The sequence below is a fragment of the Lissotriton vulgaris genome, chromosome 9 (assembly GCF_964263255.1).
Source record: "Lissotriton vulgaris chromosome 9, aLisVul1.2, whole genome shotgun sequence".
Classification (NCBI taxonomy): Eukaryota; Metazoa; Chordata; class Amphibia; order Caudata; family Salamandridae; genus Lissotriton; species Lissotriton vulgaris.
The window spans coordinates 508,892,103-508,914,848 of NC_141697.1; the positions used below are offsets into that span (position 1 = coordinate 508,892,103).

At 46.4% G+C, this 22,746-nt stretch overlaps 1 protein-coding gene across 1 annotated transcript; it reads right to left on the reverse strand.

The window, feature by feature from the left end:
• Positions 1–5,377: 5,377 nt before the first annotated feature.
• Positions 5,378–22,208, reverse strand: OTX2 (orthodenticle homeobox 2). Its single transcript, XM_086936670.1, has 4 exons — positions 21,547–22,208; positions 13,258–13,447; positions 10,984–11,135; positions 5,378–6,930 (listed from the first exon to the last, which is right to left on the reverse strand). Exons 2-4 carry the CDS (start codon positions 13,352–13,354, stop codon positions 6,310–6,312), a joined length of 870 nt encoding a protein of 289 aa, XP_086792796.1. The 5' UTR covers positions 13,355–13,447; positions 21,547–22,208; the 3' UTR covers positions 5,378–6,309.
• Between the last annotated feature and the right edge of the window lie 538 nt (positions 22,209–22,746).

The following is a 22,746-nucleotide window of genomic DNA, read 5'->3' on the forward strand; positions in this document are numbered from 1 at the left end:
GTTTTTTGTTTTTTTCTAAATTTATATTAATTGTAATATTCTAATAGTATAATTTATTGTCTTTTTTGGTGCTTTGTTGGTCTCTCTCAAAGGCTAAAGTAACAAAGGAGGGAATAGTGTAATCTTTACAAAATGTGGTGATGTAATGCATTACCAAGTTTTATCAATATCAGAAACACCAGTGGTTAAAAGTAGGTGGCTAAAGAACACCTGCTTTGTAAATGTCACCAGTGCTCCAAGATGGCACAGGTGAGCAAAAAGATACACGTAACGTGTTGCTTTTTTTATCCCTTCGCTTTTTCTTTAGAACTGCTTGAAAAATGCTTTTTTTCAGTCAAGAATGAATAGGTTCACTGATAGCAGGAATTGAGTACTGTAGAATATTTGATTCTCTGTATTCTGTGATAAAATAGAAAAAGGTGTCAATTTGTTTAACCAGGGGTGCAGTTGTAGTGAAGATTTTTTTTGTATTGAAATTACTTGTCTGTGTAAACTCTCTGGGGGAGGGCAGGGGTGTGGTATATGCTGTTTGAATTTTCCCATAACAATGGGCAACTGATATCTAGAACATTCTTTTGCCCTGTATACTCCTTGTGTGAATTGCTGAATGAATTAAGTGGTCCCATAAAATTAAACAGTAGTTTGCTCTTTAGAGGGGCACACAGTGCAGAGAAAGACAGAACGTGTATCTGTCCTTGGTAACCCAGCTCTAAAAATCACTAACAACAGGCATGTTGCGTCGCTTGATGACGTCTGCCTGTGCTTTGAGATCTATTCTGACGGGCTTCTCTGAATGGCCCCGTTCAAAGCGATTGTGGTAGAAACCGAAGCCTGTTTTGTAAAAAGGAATAATTTGAGGATCTAATTGTGTAGGTTTCCTGTTGATCAAAATCTGTACTCTAAAATGATCGTGTCATTATTGTGAAACTTGGAATGTTAATACACGTTATTGTTTATTTGTTTTGCAGTTTTATATAGGGCAAACCCGACCAGGAGGTATTGGAGCGTTTGACACGAGCACTGGTTACATTATTGGCCGTTTCGCCACATCCTCTCCAGATAGGCCTCCATCTGAATATGCGCACCTGTGCTTCGGGTAGAAACAGTGGAAGCGAAAGAAACGCAGAAAGACATAGGCTACGGGGAGACAACGGGCAAGGAAAAGTATATGCACCGTTGTGCATCATAAGCTCAATTATTTTAATGCTAGAGCAAGTGACGAAACTGTGCCACACACGCATTACATAAAGCGCATCTGTGTCTTCCCAACAGAATATGTAGGCGCAGATTCCAGTAATTCACTACTCTTGCCAGTAGAGGGGGCTAGCAAGCCGTTGAAGAGATGACTCTTGCCATGCTTCTGCAGAGAGTCGAGTAATTAATTATTCGTGCCAGTAGAGGGGGCGAAAGAGCTGCTGGGGGAGGGGAATTTTGCCATAAGTCACCTCTGAGTCCAGTAAATCACTACTCTTGCCGGTAGAGGGGTGGTCGAGCTGATGAAGAGGTGACTCTTGTCCTACGTCGGCACAGAGTATAGTCATTCATTACTCGTGTAGTAGAGGGGGCGAGAGAGCCGCTGAGGAGGGGACTTTTGCCATACGTCAGTTCCAATTCCAGTAATTCACTACTCTTGCCAGTAGAGGGGGTCAGTGAGCTGCTGAGGAGGGGACTCTTGCCATGAAGCAAGGATTGTGCGTTGTCTTCCTTTCTTAGCTTGAGGTAAAATGCTTCTCTGATGGGGTCTGGACATCCGGTGAGCCCTACATGCCAGAGAATAAGTTGTGACGGATGCCGTGGGAAACTTTAGGGATCAATCAGCCAGTCCGCCTCTGCTAACTATCGGAAGGTGTCAGGCTGGTGTTTGTTTCCAAGCTGATAGGGCTGGGGCAGAGTCAAGAGAAGTTTCTTCCTCCCGGCAAGCTTTTCAAAGGGACAGACTGGCCAAGCAACTTCCCGGCCTCTGCTGACTGTTTTTTAGACAAGGGTGCATTGTCACTGGCTGCGTTGCGTCTCCCATGCGACTGTGTGTGCCCTGGCATTCTAAGATGGGGTTCAACCCCTCGACAGTCTCTATGGCCATTTTGAGATGTGACGGACTGCCTCAGACCCCTGTCCGGCCGGGCCTGTTAATTAACAGGCCGGGCCTGTTAATTAACACTTATTTATTTATTTGAGTTTTATATAGCGCTGGCTGGACCCGAAGGCATCAGAGCGCTTTACATGAGGTTCCACATTGTTACAAAGTTACTTCCGTTTTTTCTCCCCCTGTGTCCAATGCCTTCTAGAAGTAAGGTGCACGTCTGACTGACTCTCCCACACTACTACCTGGCTGAAGCCAGACTGACTCCCTCCCCGTTCTACCATCATTCTGACGGTTGATAGGGGGGAAGGATTACACCCGCCAACCCAGCCACGCTGTTACAGTTGAGTCGGGCACGTGGCTGACTTTGCCTCACTTTTAGGGGTTTACTAGGGAGGATAAATGAAGTGAGCGACTCTGCCCCAGTCACCCTACTGTCCTGTCTTGTGACTGACTTTACCAGCCTCATAGCGGTTGACTGTTCCCCGGCCCCGCCAGCCTTTTAGTTGCATTCTGGACAAAGAAAGAACCATCTCCAATCCTTTGCCTCACTTAGTGCTGAGTCACGTGGTTCGCAGTCTTCCTCGCTTCCAGTGGCCACTGGCCTACTAGGAAAGTGGCGGACGCGTGCCTGACTCTTTCACAGTCACACTGGCCCATCAAAGGCGACTCTGAGATGTAACGGCCTCCGTCCAGACACGTCGGCCTCTATGTGACTGCCACTGTCCCTTCCGTGTCGCTAACACGCCTCCTGAGTTTGTAGATGTGAACGAGTGGGACTCGGGGACCCGTGAAGAAGCGCCTGGTCCAGTGACGTAACGCAAAACGATGCCACCCCCTGCAGAACGTGATGCACCCCCCACCCCATGTCTCATTGACCCCTCATAGGGCGAGGACCAACTGTGCGGCAGAGCCCTGCGTTACGCCCCTGGCCTGATCGATCCGATCTATGCCCCGATATACCTCTGTAGCGCCACCCATGGGGGTTCGATGCGCTTTCTTCAGCAACAAAGTAATTCTCCCAAAAGTTCGAATTTGCCACTCAGTGTCTACACCCACTAATCTACCAATGCGGCAGTTTTCAAGCTAGACTGAAGCCAGGGCTCGCTCGGAATTGGACTGGTTCGTACATATGAGGCGAGTTCCCCGGTTTAAGGGGAGGCAGAATGGAAGGGGTGCGAGTTTGAAGTGCAGGTACGAGCGGCGCCAGCCCTAAAGGAAGGTCGATGGGGCAGACAAAATGCACATTCAACAACCAAGTAAAACGCCTAAGATGTTCCATCACCTTGAACATTGACCGAAATAATATGCTTTGCACGCACACCTTTGCTTCTGCGGACATCTAAAGTTACCTCAGCAGTTTTCTTTTGTTATAATCGCATTTCAGCCTAGTTATCAATGTTTTGCTGGCCAGTGTTTTGTCATTTTATTTTAAGCAAAGATCAATGTTTTTGGAACCGGAATTGCACCTTAAGCATATACCCGTTTAGACACCCGAAAGTGTTGCCTTCTTTCGGCAGCAAAGCATAATTGTAAAATTCGAAAAAGTTGATTTAGTGTAGATAAAAAGCCCCCGAGTTCCAAGGCAAGATTAGAAAAATAAAAGCAACAATTAACGCTAAAAGAAATATGACACTGGCAAAGAGCGTTTAATAAAAATGAGAACGAATCGGAATTTACTCGAGTGAATATTCGCGACAAGAAACTTAAAAATTATCTGATGTAGATTAATCTTCGAATAAATCGTTCTACCTGACCCCGACAATCAAGTTATCTTAAACAAACTGGATATGTAAAATGAGTGATTGCGTTTAAATAATTCAATAGACAATTTATATGGTGCTTCGTGTAGTTAAGAAAAAAAAAGCAAATAAGCGCTAGAAAAGTAAGAACATCGTTCGAGTATTTAGAAATTGCAGGGAAATGACTATTTGAACAGGACTTCTACGTTTATTTTATTTAAGGGCTATTTCCTAGTTCCTAGTGACCGCATCTCAACAGGATCGCGACAATGGAGAAACGCCATGCAAAATGGGGCTCTTTAAGTGAATTATAAAGAATTACGTTATAAAGCTGTAGTTGTCCAGAGTGAGCACGCACCGGAAGGAAGCCAGCGGCCTCCACCCCAGGTGCCAAAGAAAGGGGGCCAATGAACAAGGACGCCTTATGTTCAGCTGCTGAAATTATAGGTTTAAAAATGTTTTACTCAAACGCTCTTTGTTGGGCGGTTACTTCTGCTCGACGGGCTCGGGATTCTGGTTACACCCGCCCTGCCGAGGCCGGGGTGCTTTTGAGCAGGGGCCCTCCTCCCCCTTCAGCCACCTCAGAGGTAAGGGGGAACCAGGCAAACTGGCTACTCTGCTCCACCCCTCACCTCGGCCAGCCCCCTCACGGGCCCACGACCCTCTTTCACACTCTGCACTATTGTCAAGAAATACTGAGGCCGACCGCAGCTGACTGGTGTCCACTTTCCTTCCAAGCCAGAAAGAGGAAACAAACCACTTGTGGATGTCAGAACGTATGTGCCAGGATAAAAAAAAAATAAAAAAACTATCCATCAAAGTTCAAAGAATACGTTAAGCCAGGAGAAATACTATTTCTGTTTAAAAATCTATGTTTTAGGGAGTACGGAGAGTATTTGTGAGTCCACCCACAAATCGTAAATACTTACCGCATCCGGAATAAGGTGTTTATTTGGTAAGGTATCATATATAGCGCTACGTCTGCTTCGGAGCGCTAAAAAAAAAAGCCGAAATACGTGTTTGTGTTTATGGGGGAGTGGCGTTCAACCGGTTGTATTCAGCTGCCCACTACCGCCAGAGTACCAAACTGAAACCTCCATAGTTCCAAACTGAAGGCAAAGTTGAATTTCTCATTTTTAGGCTGTTCTTGAGTGTCGGTAATTGGTTTCTGCCGTGTAGGACGGATTTAGAACATTCCGTCGGTTCTGTAACGTAAAATTTCTTAAACCATGCCTGAGACGCATTCAGAAATAATCTAAATGTCTTTCCGCCTCTAATTTCATCGCCTCATTTAGGCACCTTGCTTTAATGATTGTCATTGCGATATATAATATTTAGACAACTATCAAGAAGCATATATTACAAATAGCATATCCACATGCTTCCTATGCAAGTGCCCTAACATGACTTGGCATGACGTTCGCATTATATATATATAAAAAAAAAAAACATAAATGGCAAAACAAAAATATGCTCTTTTCTCAGGCAACTGATATCAAAATATCCACTTTGTTTTATATCGAAGAAAGGTGCAAGGCCAGTTCTTTGTGCTAGAACAAGTTTAATGCTACCATACATATCCTGCCAATTCCGGGAGAAGGAAACGGTTGATGCATATATACCTTGAGTTCGCATATGCGAGCAGAGAAACAGGTGGCCCTCTGTAGAAGGTCAGGTGGCCGTCGCCCCCTGCAACCCGTCCCGCAGCAGGCTCCAGGGGCCCGCGCCACCAGGCCTCCCCTCCTCAGATGGCTCTGAAAGGCCCGGGCGCACACTTGCCTCTGGCTAAAGGCATTCTTTGCAAATGGTAATGGAGGCTGGGCTCGGAATTCCAGTCATAATTATAAACTATTCAGTGGCAGAAGAACCCCCCTTGGTGGCGCCAAGTTCACAGTTGCATACAATATAGAAGATCACAGTTTGAAGTCTAGCACAGATTAAAACCACAGATGTACCATTTATATAAGACACACACTGATTGTCTCTGAAAAACTACATTTTGACTCCTTATAAACATCATTTCTTATTTTTTTAAATAAAGTAGTGCATCTAGGACAGTCAGTCGCACAGTTCACGTAGTCCTGAAAGGTAATTTCAGAGCCAGCTAGAGGTCTGATCATGAAATGTTCACAAGCTCGGACTTGTCGTCGCCATCTCAGCACTTTCAGTAGTGCTTGGCCAACACTGGACGCCTCAGCGGACTCCTGCACAGGCTGCAGACCAGGGCTGAAAGGCCAGGCGCGGATCCACTACTCACGCCAAACATCGTAACCATTGTCTGCTAAATCTAGGAAGGTCACAAGTCCATCAGTCCAAAGGAATCCTTCTTGTGTCGCCATAATCAATTCTCTTCTTCTCCATTCCATATGAGCAGGAGATTGATATGACTTGGATCACAGGAAGCGTCTTTTTTACCCAAAAAATGGCTACGCTGGAATGTCCCGCCCAGTGTATGTATCCCAAAGAGTTCCCCTTGCTTTACCCCATTCACAAAACTTGAAACTTCCACGAGGATGTCTGGTCCTTGTAATCCAAGCAGTCAGCATTGAAGTTCAGCTTCCAGGAGGTGGCCTGGTCCTTGTAATCCAAGCAGTCGGTGGCTGTGTTGAAGCCCAGACTGGATGCACCATAGCCCTGAGTGGAAAGGCTGGCTGGGGACTGGCTGAGGTGGGAGCTCACCCCATTGGTGCCCATAGGACTGAGGGTAGCCCCCGCTCCCGTCAGCTGGTGGTGCATCGGGCTCAGATAGGATCCACAGTCCATGCCGCCAAAGTAGGATGAGGAGCTGGAGTAGCCCTGGGCGTAGGCCGGAGCCTGGGAGTAGGTCATCGGGTAGGACCTCTGCATGCAGGAGGATGAGGTGGACAGGGGATCAGAGAGGGGGGAGATGGAAGCAGGACTCCAGATGGACACAGGTGCGCTGGTGCTGGAGATGGTGGGTACGGCTGTGCTAGGTGGTGGTGTGAACTGCCCACTGGCTCCACTCTCTGAGCTCACTTCCCGCCCTGGAGAACTCTTCTTCTTGGCCGGCCTTGCTTTGCTTTGCCCTCCACTCTGCTGTTGCTGCTGCTGTTGGCGGCATTTAGCTCTGCGATTTTTAAACCATACCTTAAAAGGAAAAAGAACCATCAATTAATGTTATGGACAGTATGTGAGTTCTGGGCAAGGCAACTTGCAACACCACTTATCGAGGAAAAGCAAGCAGCAAGAATTTGCTCAAAGCATAATACACCTAAGGGCACATTACAAAACATGAGGAAGCCATTGCAGTCTCAGAAATGGCAGAGGAAGCAAGTAGTTTATCGTACAATACAGAGAAGTCTACTTGTGCCCAAGATCCATTGGTACTTACCATCTAGGTAATTACTACTCCACTGGTTTCCCAGTTCTTTATGCATGGGTTTTATTTCAGAACCACGTGGGCATTTGCCACACCTGCCTTAGCAACGCTGTCTGAACCATGGGTGCATCCTTACAAAGCATTCCTTTACCATCCAAGTCGTTACAACGACTTCCCTTAAGGAAAGCACTGGACTTTGGAATAGTATAATTTACTATTCCAACTCCAGTATGCGCAACAGTAGGGAAAGTGTTGGACTTAAAGACCAACATCACTCTAACAAGGCTTTCCTTAAGTTAAGTCATTGTAACGACTTGCGTGGTAAAGGAATGCCTTGTAAAGATGAGTTTGTGGTTCAGGCTGCATTGTTAAGACACATCATGATTCAAGCCGCACTGTAAAGGCTGTTTCCCTAAAGCAAGTGGTGATCATTAATGCTAGAAGTTTACCACCAGACTTTCTCATCACACACACAAATCAAAACTCTTGCAGAAAGAGGTGGTAATTGTGGCTGAATGTAAGACCAGTTTAAGACTAGCTGTGGGTTGGAGTCAAGACAGCTAGAGTTGGTCAGATTGCAACAGAAATAACACTTCAGCCTGCTGAACAGTAGAACGAGATCCATATTGGAATGGAGGTGTTTTCCCTCAGGATCCCTAGAGTAAAAGTGAATATCTTGGGCCCGAAGTGGGTGCACTCTGAATCAATTACCGCTTTTGATCATCAAGGACATACTGTGGGAGATAGAGTGGGACATTTCTCCAGATAAGCAGGGCCTACTACTGGTCAGACTTGAAACCACATACATCCTGGATGTAGGCAGCTTCAAAGCCTCCCTGGCGCACATGGGTATTCTGAGTGAGCCGACACCACTGCATTCCTCCAGAGGACTATAGTGCTGGGGCTGCACATTGCTTTCAGTGAAATTAATTCTGAGCCAGCTTGAACATTTTTCAAAACCACCAAGTCACCACACAGCAAATTCTAAGGCCGTTTACTCTAAATTTAGATATGTGCAAAGTGAATAACTTTGTATTTTTTTTTAATGTCAATGAATTGATTGGGGTTATCACAAATCTGTCAGAAGTATACATTTTTATGAAGAGGAATCTTTGAGGCAAAAAATGAGTAATTCTCAAGTTGATGCAAAATGTGTGCTTCAGCCAAAAACTCAATTTCACTTTTGGGAAAATGTAAAACCCGGACTTTCAGAAACAAGGTAAAATGGCACACAGGATGACCTATTCTAAGCAAGATGAGCACTGCACAAAGAAAAGGTTCTGCAGAATTTACGATATATAAAACTTATACAGTTCCATTCTGCAGACTGCTGTCGCAGTGGAGGCTGATGAACACAGGGAAACCTGCATACTTGACGATTAAAATACAAACATGTCACTAACAGGGACCAGGAAAATGGCATTCATATGAGTGGGAGCATAAGTGATTGAACTAGCTCATATATAAATAGGTATATTGGTGTTTTCACGTATCATGTTTTATGAAACACAAACTCGGCCAGTGACAACTATGTACATTTTAGTGAGAGCCACGGGAAATTATCTAGCAATGCAAGGCCAAACTGTGCAGTGAAGTTGACTAAATTATGCAACTGTGCAGTGAAGTTGACTAAATTATGCAAAACAGAAATTGCAAACAATGGTGCATAATGCAACACATTGTTTAGCATTACAATTTCACTATTTTTTATTTTAACACACAATGTTAGGATTAGTTTAATATCTGAATGAAGCAATATACAGGTAACAGATAACCTTTCCATCCATTTGAGCTTGAAACATTTTTGTTGAAATTTGCAAATTGCGCAGCAGATGGTATAATATGTGACAAGTGCTGTAAATTCATAACTTTGCAGAAAACAGCAATATTGTTCATTTACATAATTCCGCTGGACTTTACTTCAGATCGGAGCTATGTAGAATGGAAACTTCCTACATAAAGGATGTGACATGACTTAAGACAATGGCATACATGTGAGGGTAAGTATCGAAATAAAGATACAAATAACTTGAAGGAGTAAATAGCCATACTAGATAAAATAGAAGGTCAAAGCAGAGAAGTATACACAAACATGTGGTAATAAACTGACAATAAGTCTGTAGAGCAAGTAGTGAGGCAAACCCAAAAACTAAATATTCTTAGCATTCCAAGAATCTAGGGAAATATGATTTTAGATGGTGCAAATCACTGATAGTTGTGAAAGTTCATATTGCAATTTTAAAGGAATAAAAATATGAGGGATTAAGAAAAAAATGTGTGTATGCCATGGATAAGACTTAGATGTATATAAGAAGTTTTAGTCTGGAAGAAAATTGGTTTTGTAGGGAAACTTAGATGTTTAGTGGTAAATACATTCGACCATACAAATTAAAGATTCCGTTTAGAGGTGTATCAATCCTACATAAGTAAGTTTAAGCAAGTGTGAGTTTTTTTTGTACTTCTTCAATAGTGTACATGCCTCCTAATGGGACAGGTAGTATGTCTGTATGCTAGACTGTAAGCCTTCTTAAGTGGACAGGTAGGCTTTCTCTGATTCCCCGCTGTAAATTGTCCTGAGTGACAGGTGGGGATTTTGTTGTACGCAAGTGATAGTCATTAAGTCCCCCCAAGCATGTGTTTTGAAAATTCACTGGCTGGGAGGGTGGTTATTAGTAAACCCTTTGGTTTGAGAGAAGGGTGTATGCCAATGTAATACCCTAGCTAGGAAGAGAAATACATGGGGTTGTCTGCGAGTTTGTCGACATGGACTGTTACCAGTATCTGCAGGTCCTAAGGACACACACATGAGTGTTTATTTATAGCTAGTGAATCTGTGAGTGCATGTTGGTCAAAATCACAATTTCTTGTCAGATGTTGATAAAATGAGTCATATTATACGAAATGTTTGTGGCTAGTATCTTGTGTGACAACTGAATGTGAGGGTGTAACTCTTGTTCAAAAGTCACAAAACATACCGGCAGGAGACTGGTGCAAGGAGTCTGTCTCTTGGCTAGAGATTTACTGTTCACACAGGGCATGTTCTGCCCAAATAGTCTCCTGTGGGCAAAATCATGAAGAAATTTCACGACATTCAAATAATACAGAAATTGAATACTTCACATGATTTTTCCAATGTGAAAAAAATGCCTAGGTCTCTGGTGTGCCTAGAAGACGTTCGACATGGAAAGGTGGGATATTAGTGGTACCCAAGGGGTTGAATAGTAGTGGTGCCTTAGTCCTAGAAGATCGATAACAGAGTTGTTTTAATACCCAGGCATTTTAAAAGGGGCTCGCCAGTAATGTTGTAATAACCAATTATTGATCAGGTGGTCTTGTAACAATATGAAGATGGGCTGACGAGCACAGAGTGCTGTGTTTTACTGACAAGCGCCTGCTCATCCTGTCTGATTTTGTCTGTCCGTGATGAGAGGTCACATTCTTTGTGTTTTTTATGGAGTAGTATTATTGCACTTCCCGCTGTCCAACCTATAATGAGATCTAACTTCTGTCCAACCTATAGTGAGATCCAAGTTTCGGGAATTCAAGACTGCCCTAACTCCCTCATCGGTGGGTGGATTTTTGTGAAACCAGCTAGTCTGTAGGAGCTCAAACTGGACAAGTGGACTATTTTCAGTGCCACAGGAATGGTCTGTAAATCCTTAAAACTGATAAGTGGGCTCGTCGTATTAGCACAGGGATTGTCAACCTATACCTGGAGAGGGTCCGGTGGGCTGTTTGTAGTACCTCAGGGAATGCATGTAAGTCCTCGAGGATGGACAGGTGGGTTGTATGTAATACTGCAGTACCAAGCTCTCACTCACCTGCACTCTAGACTCCGGGAGGTTTATCTTCAGAGCCACCTCTTCCCTCATAAAGATGTCCGGGTAGCGGGTCTTGGCAAACAGCGCCTCCAGGACGTCGAGCTGGGCCCGGGTGAAGGTGGTCCTCTCCCGCCGCTGCTTCCGGGGCGTGGCTGCAGGGGGAAACACCAAAGGAAGCAAAGTGAGCGTGGCTGTACGTGATCACGGTGCGCGGCCTCACGGCGACGTGCTCGTTCCAGCGTCCTCGGGGCCCACGTGACCGCAGGCGACCCCGCAGCACCTGAAGAGCCGCGCGCCCCTCCCCGTTCTGCGGAAGATCTCCCTAATCTCCGGCGCTCCCCACACGCAACTAGAAAAGTGCAACCGGGCCCGCTTATAAATGAAACAAACCAACTAGTTAACGAAACTTTATCAAAAAGTAAACCTCAAAATGCAGGCTTCCTGTACAGCAAACAAAAAATACAGGCGAACTTGGTGGGGAGTCACACACTGCGGGCAGAAAATCAGCCTAAAATAAAACACTACTGGTGAAGTGAAGTGCTGGTCTCTCGCACACTACCCCCACATCTGAGACTGCACACATCACGATCTCAGAGCCGTGATGTCGATATATTCACCACAGAGACACGGGGTAAGGCATGCAGATATGTGTTCAGACGCAAGAGTGTGGTCTGATTTCATGGTGCACTCAAAGCCGTGAGGTAAATTCTGCACTGCACGCAGAAACAAATCTGCATTCAATGCCATTCTTAGGCACATCATTGTACCACTTGTCTCGTGATAAATACAGACCACGTACTGAAATCCCGAGAGCCAGTCTGTATTCGGAGTCGTGAAGTAAAGTTTACACTCCTTCTGTCCTCGGAAGCACACCGTAATTCACATGCACTCATCATGCACGCCCAAGGAGTGAAATAAAGTCACAAGGTAAAGTCTGCACTAATCATGCACTTAAACACATGAGGTAAAGTCTGCACTCGTGCATTGATCACACATGTAAAGGCATGAAGTGGAATCTGCACTCATCACGCACTTAGACACATGAGGTAAAGTCTACACTCGTGCATTGATCACGCATGTAAAAGCACGAGGTAGAATCTGAACTCATCACGCACTTAGACACATGAGGTAAAGTCTGCACTCGTGCATTGATCACACATGTAAAGGCACGAGGTAGAATCTGCACTCATCACGCACTTAGACCCATGAGGTAAAGTCTCCACTCGTGCATTGATCATACATGTAAAAGCATGAGTTAGAATCTGAACTCATCACTCAGACCCATGAGGTAAAGTCTCCACTCGTGCATTGATCACACATGAAAGGCATGAGGTGGAATCTGCACTCATCACGCACTTAGACACATGAGGTAAAGTCTGCACTCGTGCATTGATCACGCATGTAAAAGCACGAGGTAGAATCTGAACTCATCACGCACTTAGACACATGAGGTAAAGTCTGCACTCGTGCATTGATCACACATGTAAAGGCACGAGGTAGAATCTGCACTCATCACGCACTTAGACCCATGAGGTAAAGTCTCCACTCGTGCATTGATCATACATGTAAAAGCATGAGGTAGAATCTGAACTCATCACTCAGACCCATGAGGTAAAGTCTCCACTCGTGCATTGATCACACATGAAAGGCATGAGGTGGAATCTGCACTCATCACGCACTTAGACACATGAGGTAAAGTCTGCACTCATCGTGCACTGATCGGACACGTAAAGGCACGGGGCAGAACTTGCACTTAGACCCATTTGGGGAAGTCTGCTCTACTCAGGCTTTCCTGAAACCGCACCGTCGGTTTTTCTTTTGCGCCTCAGGCTGCCCAGACCCTGGAAGAAGCTTCCCACAACCGGCTCCCTCAGTCCTCAACCTGATCTCCCACACTCCAGGAAACTACTAGAGAATTAGGCATTTTAGTATGGAAGGCGAGGCATTCTTTGCTATGACTGTGCTCCTAGCGCCAGGCCAACCTTCCGGGGTAACAGAGCGCTTTACAAAGTTTAAAACCAATCACATCCAACCAGGTACAGCTGCATTCCTCAGCCACTCGATCCTTGGCTTACTCGGAATCTCTAGAGGCAAATACCACGAATGGTGATAAGTTAAGGTGTGCACAACTTTCGCTCAAAGTGGCTGTAGTGAACATGCACTCAAATCCGCGAGGTAAAGTCAGCGCAGACCATGTGAATTCGCCGGACACAGCGGAGGAATCAGTCCCAGACTCCCCACTTCACATCATAACGAGGTGAGGGCGCCTCTTACCGGGGTACCCCACGGAGGGGTGCAGCAGGTCCATCCCCGACGAGGTGAGGCTCAGCCCATTCACGGTGTAAGGTGGTTGCTTCAGGTAAGACATCATGCTAAAGTTGTGAGGGACAAACGTCGTAAAAACAAGCGGTTCGCAGGTTCACTTCGGGCTCCGGCCTCTTCCGCAGCTCCCGGTCCTCAGCGCCTAGAAGAGGAGACACAATCAGAGAGTGCTGCGGAGCTGATCTGTCCCGGGCTCTGAGGCTCCCCACGCCAGTGTGAAGCGCCAGGGAGCTCTGCTGAGCAGATAAGCGTGCCCCACAACCACGCACCACCCCACCCCACCACTCACAACACGCCTCCCAGCCAGGCCAGCACCCCCTCCCCCTCCCGCTCCAGATGCAGCCCCCGCCATTAGCATAGGGCCCACGGGCTGCCACCGGCTAATTGTCTCAAACAAGGCCTGATTGGGGCCATTTCCCGAGACAAAGGGGTCCTAGCTCATGTAAACAATGCCGATAACAAAGCCTGTAGGGGGTGGACAAAGGGGGCATTCACGACCCCTATCTCTGCCTAGTTTGCGGTCATTACACCAACAGAGCTTTTAATTATCTCCCCGGCTTTCCTCGACATTCAAACCGCTGCGCCGGAGCCCGAATGTGGGTCCATTTACATTATAAAATAGCAACTTGAGGCCTGGCGAACTGGAGCAACGGCCCTGCCCGCCGGCATTCAGCGCGAGGCCCATTTTCACCTAATTAGTAGTCTGGGTAATTAGATTTGGAAGGCACATAACACAGTTATGGGGCCTTTGGAGGGTGTTGATTATATGTGTTGAGTGGGGGCGATAAACAAACAAGTCATTAACAATAAACAATACTGAGCGGCTGCCGGCTCCGCCCTCGCCGGGCCTGCTGATGGCGTCAACAAAAGTCTCGCACCCGGAATATTGTGGGAGGGTTTATGCGAGGCCAGCAAGAGCTGTCTAAAGTCAAGTGTAAACGCTGGGGTTGTGAAACCGCACGCGTATATAGCGCCTAGAACTTTTCACCGAGTGCTGTCCAAGTGCACCAGCTTCAGCCTCCTATGCAGGCGAAAGTGCAAATGTGTAGTTTTCCCCAACTGGCCTTGAGCATCAAAAAGTGACTAATAATATCAACGACTGTTCCTTACAGTGCCTAGAAGCGGCAGGGCTGCTTTATGAACTGCTACATAGCACACTGTATACCTAATATTATATTTATTGGTATTTAAATCAGTATTGTTTTCACAACTTTTAGAAATGTAACAATTGGGCTTTAAGTTAATATTTCATTTTCCATTATCTCGCACCTATAGGTTAAAGATATCGTTTCGCACAAGTTTTTTATACCACGCCCATGAGGTTTATAGTTTATGTTTCTCTTTGTGCGAAATTGCGAAGTAACAATTGGTTATATCTTATTATATTTTAATAAATTGTATCTGAAGGTGAGAACGTTCTTTCTCCCGTTACTCCTTTTAGGAGTTTAAAAAAATGTACAGACAGGAAACTGCACCTGGAATGTATGTTTTGTATTTCTTTTATTCTCGTTTGTCACTGTTTCTACAATTAACCTTTAATTAACATTGAATTAAAATTACAATCCGAAAAAAGTCATCTTCATTATATAACTGTAGTTTAAAATGCTTAGTTTCAAGCTATTTTTTTGTAATCCAGTAACTATGTTTTAACAGTCTACAAACATCGAATTACCACATTGCCCCCTGTATGTCTGTCCTCCCGCAATAAACAAACTACATTTTAAAAGTCATTAAGGCGAATGAGCGAGAAAAATAAAAGCTGGCACGTGGCGTTCACTCACTTTCTAGAAACACAACCACAGAGCTTCAAAATGGCTGAGAAATAATGGCTGCCCCCCGCTGGCCAAACTTTTCTGAACTCTTTACCCAATGTTTGTTGGGAGCTTTCGTGAATCTGCCTATCCTGTACCAGACACAAGATTTAGTAGGATTCCCTCTCGATATGCTGTATGTGATTCGTTCTATAGTAATTCAATGTATTTCACTTCAGTTTCGTGCATGTATTATTCGTGTGTCGCATTTAAAAAAAAACATACAATGTGTCTGATGCACATTACACATTTTAAATGCCTACATTTAGTGAAATTGCAAACCTCACTTAGTGGCACACGTGAAAAATGCAAATAAATCTAAGCAATGCTTATCCGTTCTTAATAATTCAATACACTCCTCAGATGCAAATGATATATTTGTTATTAGAACTACTTTAAGGAAATGCTTTTTCAAACAGGGACCAACAGTATAAGTAATTTTTTCCTTCTCCGGGTTTAATGAGTCTCAAGCCGGTTGCTTCAATTGAGATATATATATATATATATATATTCCTCTGTATCATGTTCACCATTTGCCGGACCCATCTCTGTGTTGTAAACTTTCACTATAGGCGATCGTGTTCCATTTCGCAGTTCCACAGAGAGGACAGATCTGGCGAGCCACTTTCCTCAGTGTGAAGGGGAGAGTGTTGCATGCTCAAAGGTTAATCTGATAACATATGATGTCATGTCGGCTGTCAGGCGGGTGAGGACAAGTAGTGACAGCCTGACAGGCGCACGTCATATCTCCGCCGATCCCCCGGGTCTCTTCAAACAGACTACAGATGTAGCCATTCGCCGGCAATCGAGACCGCTTGAGGAAAGGCCTCTCTACACCCCCCCCCCCCCCCCCCCTAACACATATAAACCATTACTCGGCCGAGAGCGGGGACTGGAGCACGATGGAAAGTTTCAGCGGACTTCTGTCTGAAAATGGGCAGTCTCCTTTAAGTGTATTGGGGTACTGACTTCTCCTTTCCCTGTACCCCTCCCTCGCTGGCCCTTCTCCTCTAGGTTTAGGGCTTTGCCCCCCCCCCATATCCACTGTCCCTGAAGGTTAAGCCCCGTCCCTTTCAACCCCGTGGTGACCGCAGCAGCTGGGGTTCTGCCCCTTGCCCTCACCCCCTCGTGCTCGCATTCTCGGGGGGGGGGGGGGGGGTCTAGCGTCCCTACCTCCTCGTACCATCCTCCGCTAGCACCCGGATACATATTTCTCCCTGCCTGGCACATCTACGCCCCCTGGTGTTCCCCTCACCCCTTTGCACCCATCCATGTTGGGTTCAGTATTTGACCCCTTGCCCTGGTGTTGCCAGCCCATGGTGTTGGCACCTTGCCTCTCGCCCTTTGATGTCATGGGGGTTTGACCCTCGACCCCCGTCCACGTTGCCCTAGCAGCACTTTGCTGTGGACCGTCATGTCCCTCGCTCCATCCCGTGACGTCAGCATCGGCCCCTCGTCCCTCGAGTGGACACAACCTTGTCCTGCTGCCCTCTGAGCCCGTGGCTCGGACCACAGGGCCTCGACCAGTGATGTGACACACGCCCGTGCAGCTCGTGCGATGCAGGGGGCCCTAACACTTTGGGTGGGGGGATCCTGCCCAAGGCCAAGGAACAATGATGAGATCTAGGACAGCCAGGGGCATCTCATCACATTCTGCCGGGTGCCCCATCGCTGTGTGTTACGACACCGGCCTCAACTCTTGCTTTAGTCATCTCTACCCATAACATGGCGCCTGCACCATTTGCGGTTCGCCCCTCTTCCCTCGCTCTGGTGCCCAGGGGGTTGTACCCCCTGACTTCTAGGCAATCCTCCACTAGGGTTTGGGGTAGGCCCATATAATCCCCCACCCTTGTATTCCTCCACCTGGTGTTGTCAGAGCCGTGCCCCTCCCGCCCTAACTGGTCCCACCCGGACACCCCCAGGGATCGGCTCCTCGTCTGTCTCAGCTCCTCTGGTGCCGTCCATGGGGGTCGATCCCGTGCCCCCCCCCCCCTTCTGCTCCTGTCACTGTCCCCTTGTTCCTGCTCCGCGAATCGGACTCGCTCCCATTCCTCTCGACCCCAACCCTGGATACTATCCAGTCTCACTAACTCCTGGCATTGTAATTGTAAATTGTACTTATATAGCGCTTACTAACCTGAGGAGGCGTTGAAGCGCTTTGCGGCGAGTAGCAAGGTACCAAAGGTTACATGCACATTGTCAGCCTTTGAGGCTCAGCCGCCCGGCTCTCACACCCCTGGCAGAGCCAGCCCCTGCCCCCACCCATCAGGGTGACAGACCTTGCAAAATGGCGTTTCTTTGCCCACCGTGGACCTTGGAGTGGCCTCTCTGTTCCCCATCGGGCCCTTGTCTCTCACCCATCCGTGCACAATACTTCCCTCCTGCCCCACATGTTGTCAACTGCTTCGGACTTGTTTCCTAGTCTCTCACCACCGGTGCCTGTGGGGGGAGGGAGGGAGGGGGGGGTTAACCCCTTGACCTCCATGCATGTGTGCCCCAAACCCTGGCAGTTCGGGCCCTTTAGCCTCTCGCGTGTGCCCATCTCCCGGTGTTGCCAGCTCCTGGGTCACATTGACCCTGGATCTCCAGGAGTTCTCACCCCTTGGCGTCTCTCACTCGCTGCTGCCCTGAGGTTTCAACCATCTGCCATGCACGCATCTTTGCCCCAAGCCCTTGCAGTTCGGCCATTTTATCTGCCTCCCTTGTGTCCATCTCCTGGTGTGCTCAACTCTTCACCCTTTGGTGCCCATGGACTTCGACCCTCTGAACTCCATGCATTTTTGTCCCGAGCTCCAGGCACAGTTCCCCCATCCCCACCCAATACCCTGGCGTTCGGCCCATGTTTTCCTCACCCCCTTGGTGTATCCAGCCATGGGGGTTTTCATTTTAGCCTCTACCTCAGAAGTCCTCAGACACTGAGGTTCAGTGCATTTACTCTCACAAACAGGGGTGAAACCCCCTTTTGCCCCAGCTTTGCTACCCTCGCCTTCTTATGTTGGGGTCTTGTTTCTCACTCCCCGCTGCCACCCTAGTGCCCCACACTCGCCTGTTTCTGTCGCCCCGTGAGGTTGAGTTCCTTGTCTGTTACCCTTGATGCCCACACTGCCAGGTCAAAGTCACTGGGGCTTATTTACAAGGCCCTTGCGCCACTTTTGCGTCATTTTTAACATGGGCAAAGTGACGCAAATGTTCCGCAAGGGGCTTGTAAATCTGCCCCACTGCCCCCCCCCTCCCCCCCCCAGACTGAGTCCAAAGTCATTTTTGAATATGTTTTAAAATGTTTCTCCAACGCCCACTGGGTCCCAAATGTCACTTGCCTCAGTAATACAACAAGATACCCACCTAAGAGACAGACAGCTGTCACCCATACCATATTTCATACAAAACGCAGACTGGCACCGGATTCGCGGATTCCCTTCTAGTCAAACTCCGCCGTTCCGGCGCAATCTGTCAGCCCCCACCCCTCCGCCCCGACCCCCATACTTTGGTCTACCAGTTGCTCGACGCTCGCTCGATATTAATTACCCTGTCCCAGAATTAATTATAATAAATGTTTTCTTGATAAATTAACGAGATAATCCGGGCGGCACACGCTGCCCTAATTACAGGACGCGGCCTGCTCCGCGGACCTTCCGCGGTGATTAAGGTTCCGCCGGGCGCGATCCGGGCCTGCTGCTGCCTGCCGGCCCGGTGGGCACCTGGCGCGGGGGCTGCATGGAGGAGTGCATACGGGGGTGCAGAAAGGGGAGGGGGGGTGAATGAATGAATGAAGGGTGCAATAGATGAAGGAGGGATGTGTGTGCGAAATGCGGGGCGCATTGGCTGGCTTGGGTGCAGGCAGTGTTGGTTTGTAAATTGAATAAATAAACATAAAAACGGGTGTGGGGGGCTCTGTGTTTTATTTAGGAGCCCGCCGTGGGTGCTGGCAAAATCAGTATTTGCCGAATCCCAAAGTAATTGCCCATTCCTAAAGTTGCCTGAGCTTGAGTGCACCTCGTGCCTCTTTCTTGCCGGCCTGCACTTGCTGTCTGACAATTTCACTCTTGCCGACTCGGTTTCAATCCTACTTTCTTCCTTCCTCGCAATCGTCCTTTTTGTTTCTCCTTCTACTTGCTTTTCAGCCTTCCCATCTCACTAATGTTCTGGGTCACAGTCTCATTTTAAAATATAGGGTTTGTCCCCAAAAATGAGCAGTGGTGCTCACCGTCTTCAGGCACCGGCACAAATGAAGCACTAACGTTTAAGTTTAGTTCCCATTTACAGGCTCCACATTGTGAAACTTCTAGCCTGTTCCAAATGGTTTACACTGAATTCTACTGCGCTGTAGCTTTTTAGGGAAAAATACACTTTAGTGTGTGTTGTGGGGAGGGGGTGTTAAAAAAAGACGGGCTGTAGAGAAGAACTGAACCCAACAGGCAGACACATCAACGAGGTGCAACTGGAATCTGTGTTTTTTTTTATAACAACTTTAATAAAATCAGAATATTCCAAAAATGGAATTGAATACTAGTCAACCTGTCACTATAGTTTTGGAAGGATGCTATTATTAAGTGTAATTTGGGTATTTCTGACAAGTAACTCTACCCTCTCTGCTACTGTCTCCTAGGGTCCAATAGTTGGTGTTGTCGAACTTTTTCTGTCGGAGGAAACACAAGCAGTCTACACTACAGCCAATCACAGAGGCTAGGTAGAAGTGAACTTCAGCGAACTTTTGCGAACTCGTGAACTAGGGCAGCAAACGAAGTCACAAACATTAAATCTGATGCATTACACAACTGGAAGGATAACGGCCTTACCCTATCGTTAATACACACACATCAAAAACACAAAAATGCGTAAATATAGAAACACAAGCACACACACACAAATGCATAAATATATACGCACAACCCCCCACATATATGAATACACACACACACACACATAAATATATATATCTATCTATCTATATATATATATATATATATATATATATATATATATATATATATATATATATATATATATATATATACACACACAGTGTGATTTTAAAACTTGCAAATTTGGAACAAACAATGTATAATTATTTAATTTTAGATGTATACAGATACAACTAACTTCCAGTAAAATATTAATTGTAGTGCATAAACATGCCTGTTTCATTATTCACTCACATCGCACAGTATTGTTAATGATGTAAACAAAATCATATAAACCAGGATTACATCATATCCTGTCTTCGCAGCAAAAAGAAATGTATGACAAAATAAAACTTCCCTACGAACTGAGTTTTACGATAAATAGTAGAAAAGAAAATAAAGCCCATAGGTCCATATGTCGCTTTTTACCCTGATAACCCGGAGGGTGGTTTAAACTGTGCCCCACTGTTGATGCTTTAATACGGTCTGGCCAGAGGCAGGTCCCCGGTTCCTTCCCTCCCTCGCCGTGTATTGATCGCAGCTTCTTAAGATGCTATCTGTCTGCCAATAACCAAGAAGCATGGGATTAACACACCATTTATTTCTGACCGAAATTTTCCACTCTGGCCAATATATACAGGGTGACATTTCCTTTTTTTTTTTTTTTTTTTTTTTTAGAACGAAAATGCTTCCTTGGACCAGTGAGAAAAAAGTCTCCCCTGGCCCGCGCATTAAAAAAAAAAAAAAAGTCTGGATGTGATTCCCCGCCTCCCCAATTATCTGCCCGGGTCTGCTTGCATTTTCATTAAGAGGCTGAAAAGACCCGAGATTACAGGCAAAAATACAATCCTGCCCGACCACATATTTCGTGCTACTTTTTCTATGTTGTTGTAGTACACATTTACAAATCAGAAATCGGGTTTTGTTTGGTGGCCTGTGTCAGTTTTGGGGTATTTAGGCGAGGAATGTGTTTATTTACTCTCGGTAAACCTGCGCGGATATTCGTTCAGTAAGGACAGAGTCCGAAAATCGGACAAAAAAGACAGAACAAGGCAGTTGCCCAACTGATTATTAATAATAACGTGACCGGAAGAAGCATTAACATAGTTAAAAAAAATCTTTTCGCCCCAATACCTACAACAGAAAAACGGTTTATTAAACCTGGCGCTCGTAGAGTCCTATGATCCTACATAATACATACATTACTACCGCTAAATTCAAAACAAAAAGCGAAGGTGGTAGGATACATAAAGGCGCCCGGAGAACAACACACTCACCCGTCAGAGAAAAGGAGTCAACACCTGCAGAATTTACCGAAACCATATCCAAAAACGTGCAGAGTGGAAAAAAACAACACCAACCAAAAAACAAACAAAAAAAATAACCAAAAAACAAACACAAAGAAACCCTAGGAAGCAGAGTCCAAACTCTGCGAGGTGCAGAGGCAACATATATGAACTAAAGTTGAAATATTTACCACTCACCACAAAAACACCCCACGCAACACACAAGGTACGTTTCTCGCTTACCTCGGTAGGGTGGGTCCGATGGTCCCTCTCTGGCTTGGAAGGAACAGGATACGGAAGCAGTGGCCGAGAAAGGCTGAAAATCTCCTCCTAAATCTGTACAAAAACAGCCCAAACAGACCTCGGGGGGCTGCTGCTGTGAGGTGAGGGTGCTGCTGGGTGCGCGCGTTTGCCGGTTCTGACCACAGTTGTTGGCTCAGCGGAGCTGGTGCTCGTTCGACTCTCCGAGAGCTTTTGCCGAGCAAAGCGCCTCTCTGGCAACTTTTTGACGCAAACTCTCCAGCCAATGGCAGGGGGAGAGTGATTGACACATCTAAGCCAGAGGGAAAATAATAAAACCGCACCACAGGGGGAGGAAAACAGGCCACCGCTGCACCGGGAGGACAATCAGGCAACAAATAACAGCAAAAAATTATACGGAGTGCGCAGAAAAGCGCGCAGAGGAACATTAAAACTAGACATTACGGCCGGACCGCATGCAATCACCCGTGTGCCGGGCAAGCTGCAGACAGCCAAGAACGCGCCACTTTTTTGCCGGAAAACAAAAAGGGAAGGCAAGATACAAATGAGGATTAGGCTATAAAATATACAAGTGCGCACTTGGATAAAAAAAATATTGAAAACGAGAGTGGAGTGATATGTGTAATGTAAGCAAAAAACCTGCCAAGAAGTCCTTGGATCGGAACAAAAATACGAGGTGCGGGCTGGAGGTTAAAGGCAAGAATATGCACCAGCAAACAGAGGGAAACTAAGCCGGAGCAGGAGGCAGAGGGGAGGGGGCGGGGGGAGTGGGGGGAGAAAAGAGAGAGAGAGGGGAGTGCTGGAGAGGGGGTGGAGTAAAGTATTCGAACACATTATTTCAAAAAACGGACCAAGGACAGCCCCGTGTCCTCTAAACTCATGGCAGTGTGGTGAGTATCTGTGCGCCGGTACCCCAGGCAGGGCAAGAGAAAAGCAGCAAAACACCCCCTTGGCTGTTTGCAGTTTTTAAACTGCTTTTATTTAAGTGATTTCAAACACACCTAGCACGCAGAGTGTGGAGTCAGTTACTCGGATCTTGGAGATGGGGTGCACAGAGACTTGCCAGAACCATGCAAAACACACACACACTCACTCACTCCTACACCCATAAACACAAAAAAACATAAAGACAACAACCTCACTCCTACACCCATAAACACAAAGAACACACACTCACTCCTA

Bases quoted from the DNA above. Each gene is read 5' to 3' on its own strand.
- OTX2 (XM_086936670.1), bottom strand. From the start codon at position 13,354: ATGATGTCTTACCTGAAGCAACCACCTTACACCGTGAATGGGCTGAGC. The intron at 11,136-13,257 runs GTAAGAGGCGCC...TTCCCCCTGCAG, and splicing joins CCCCTCCGTGGGGTACCCCG to CCACGCCCCGGAAGCAGCGG. The intron at 6,931-10,983 runs GTGAGTGAGAGC...TTTCCTTTTAAG, and splicing joins TCCCGGAGTCTAGAGTGCAG to GTATGGTTTAAAAATCGCAG.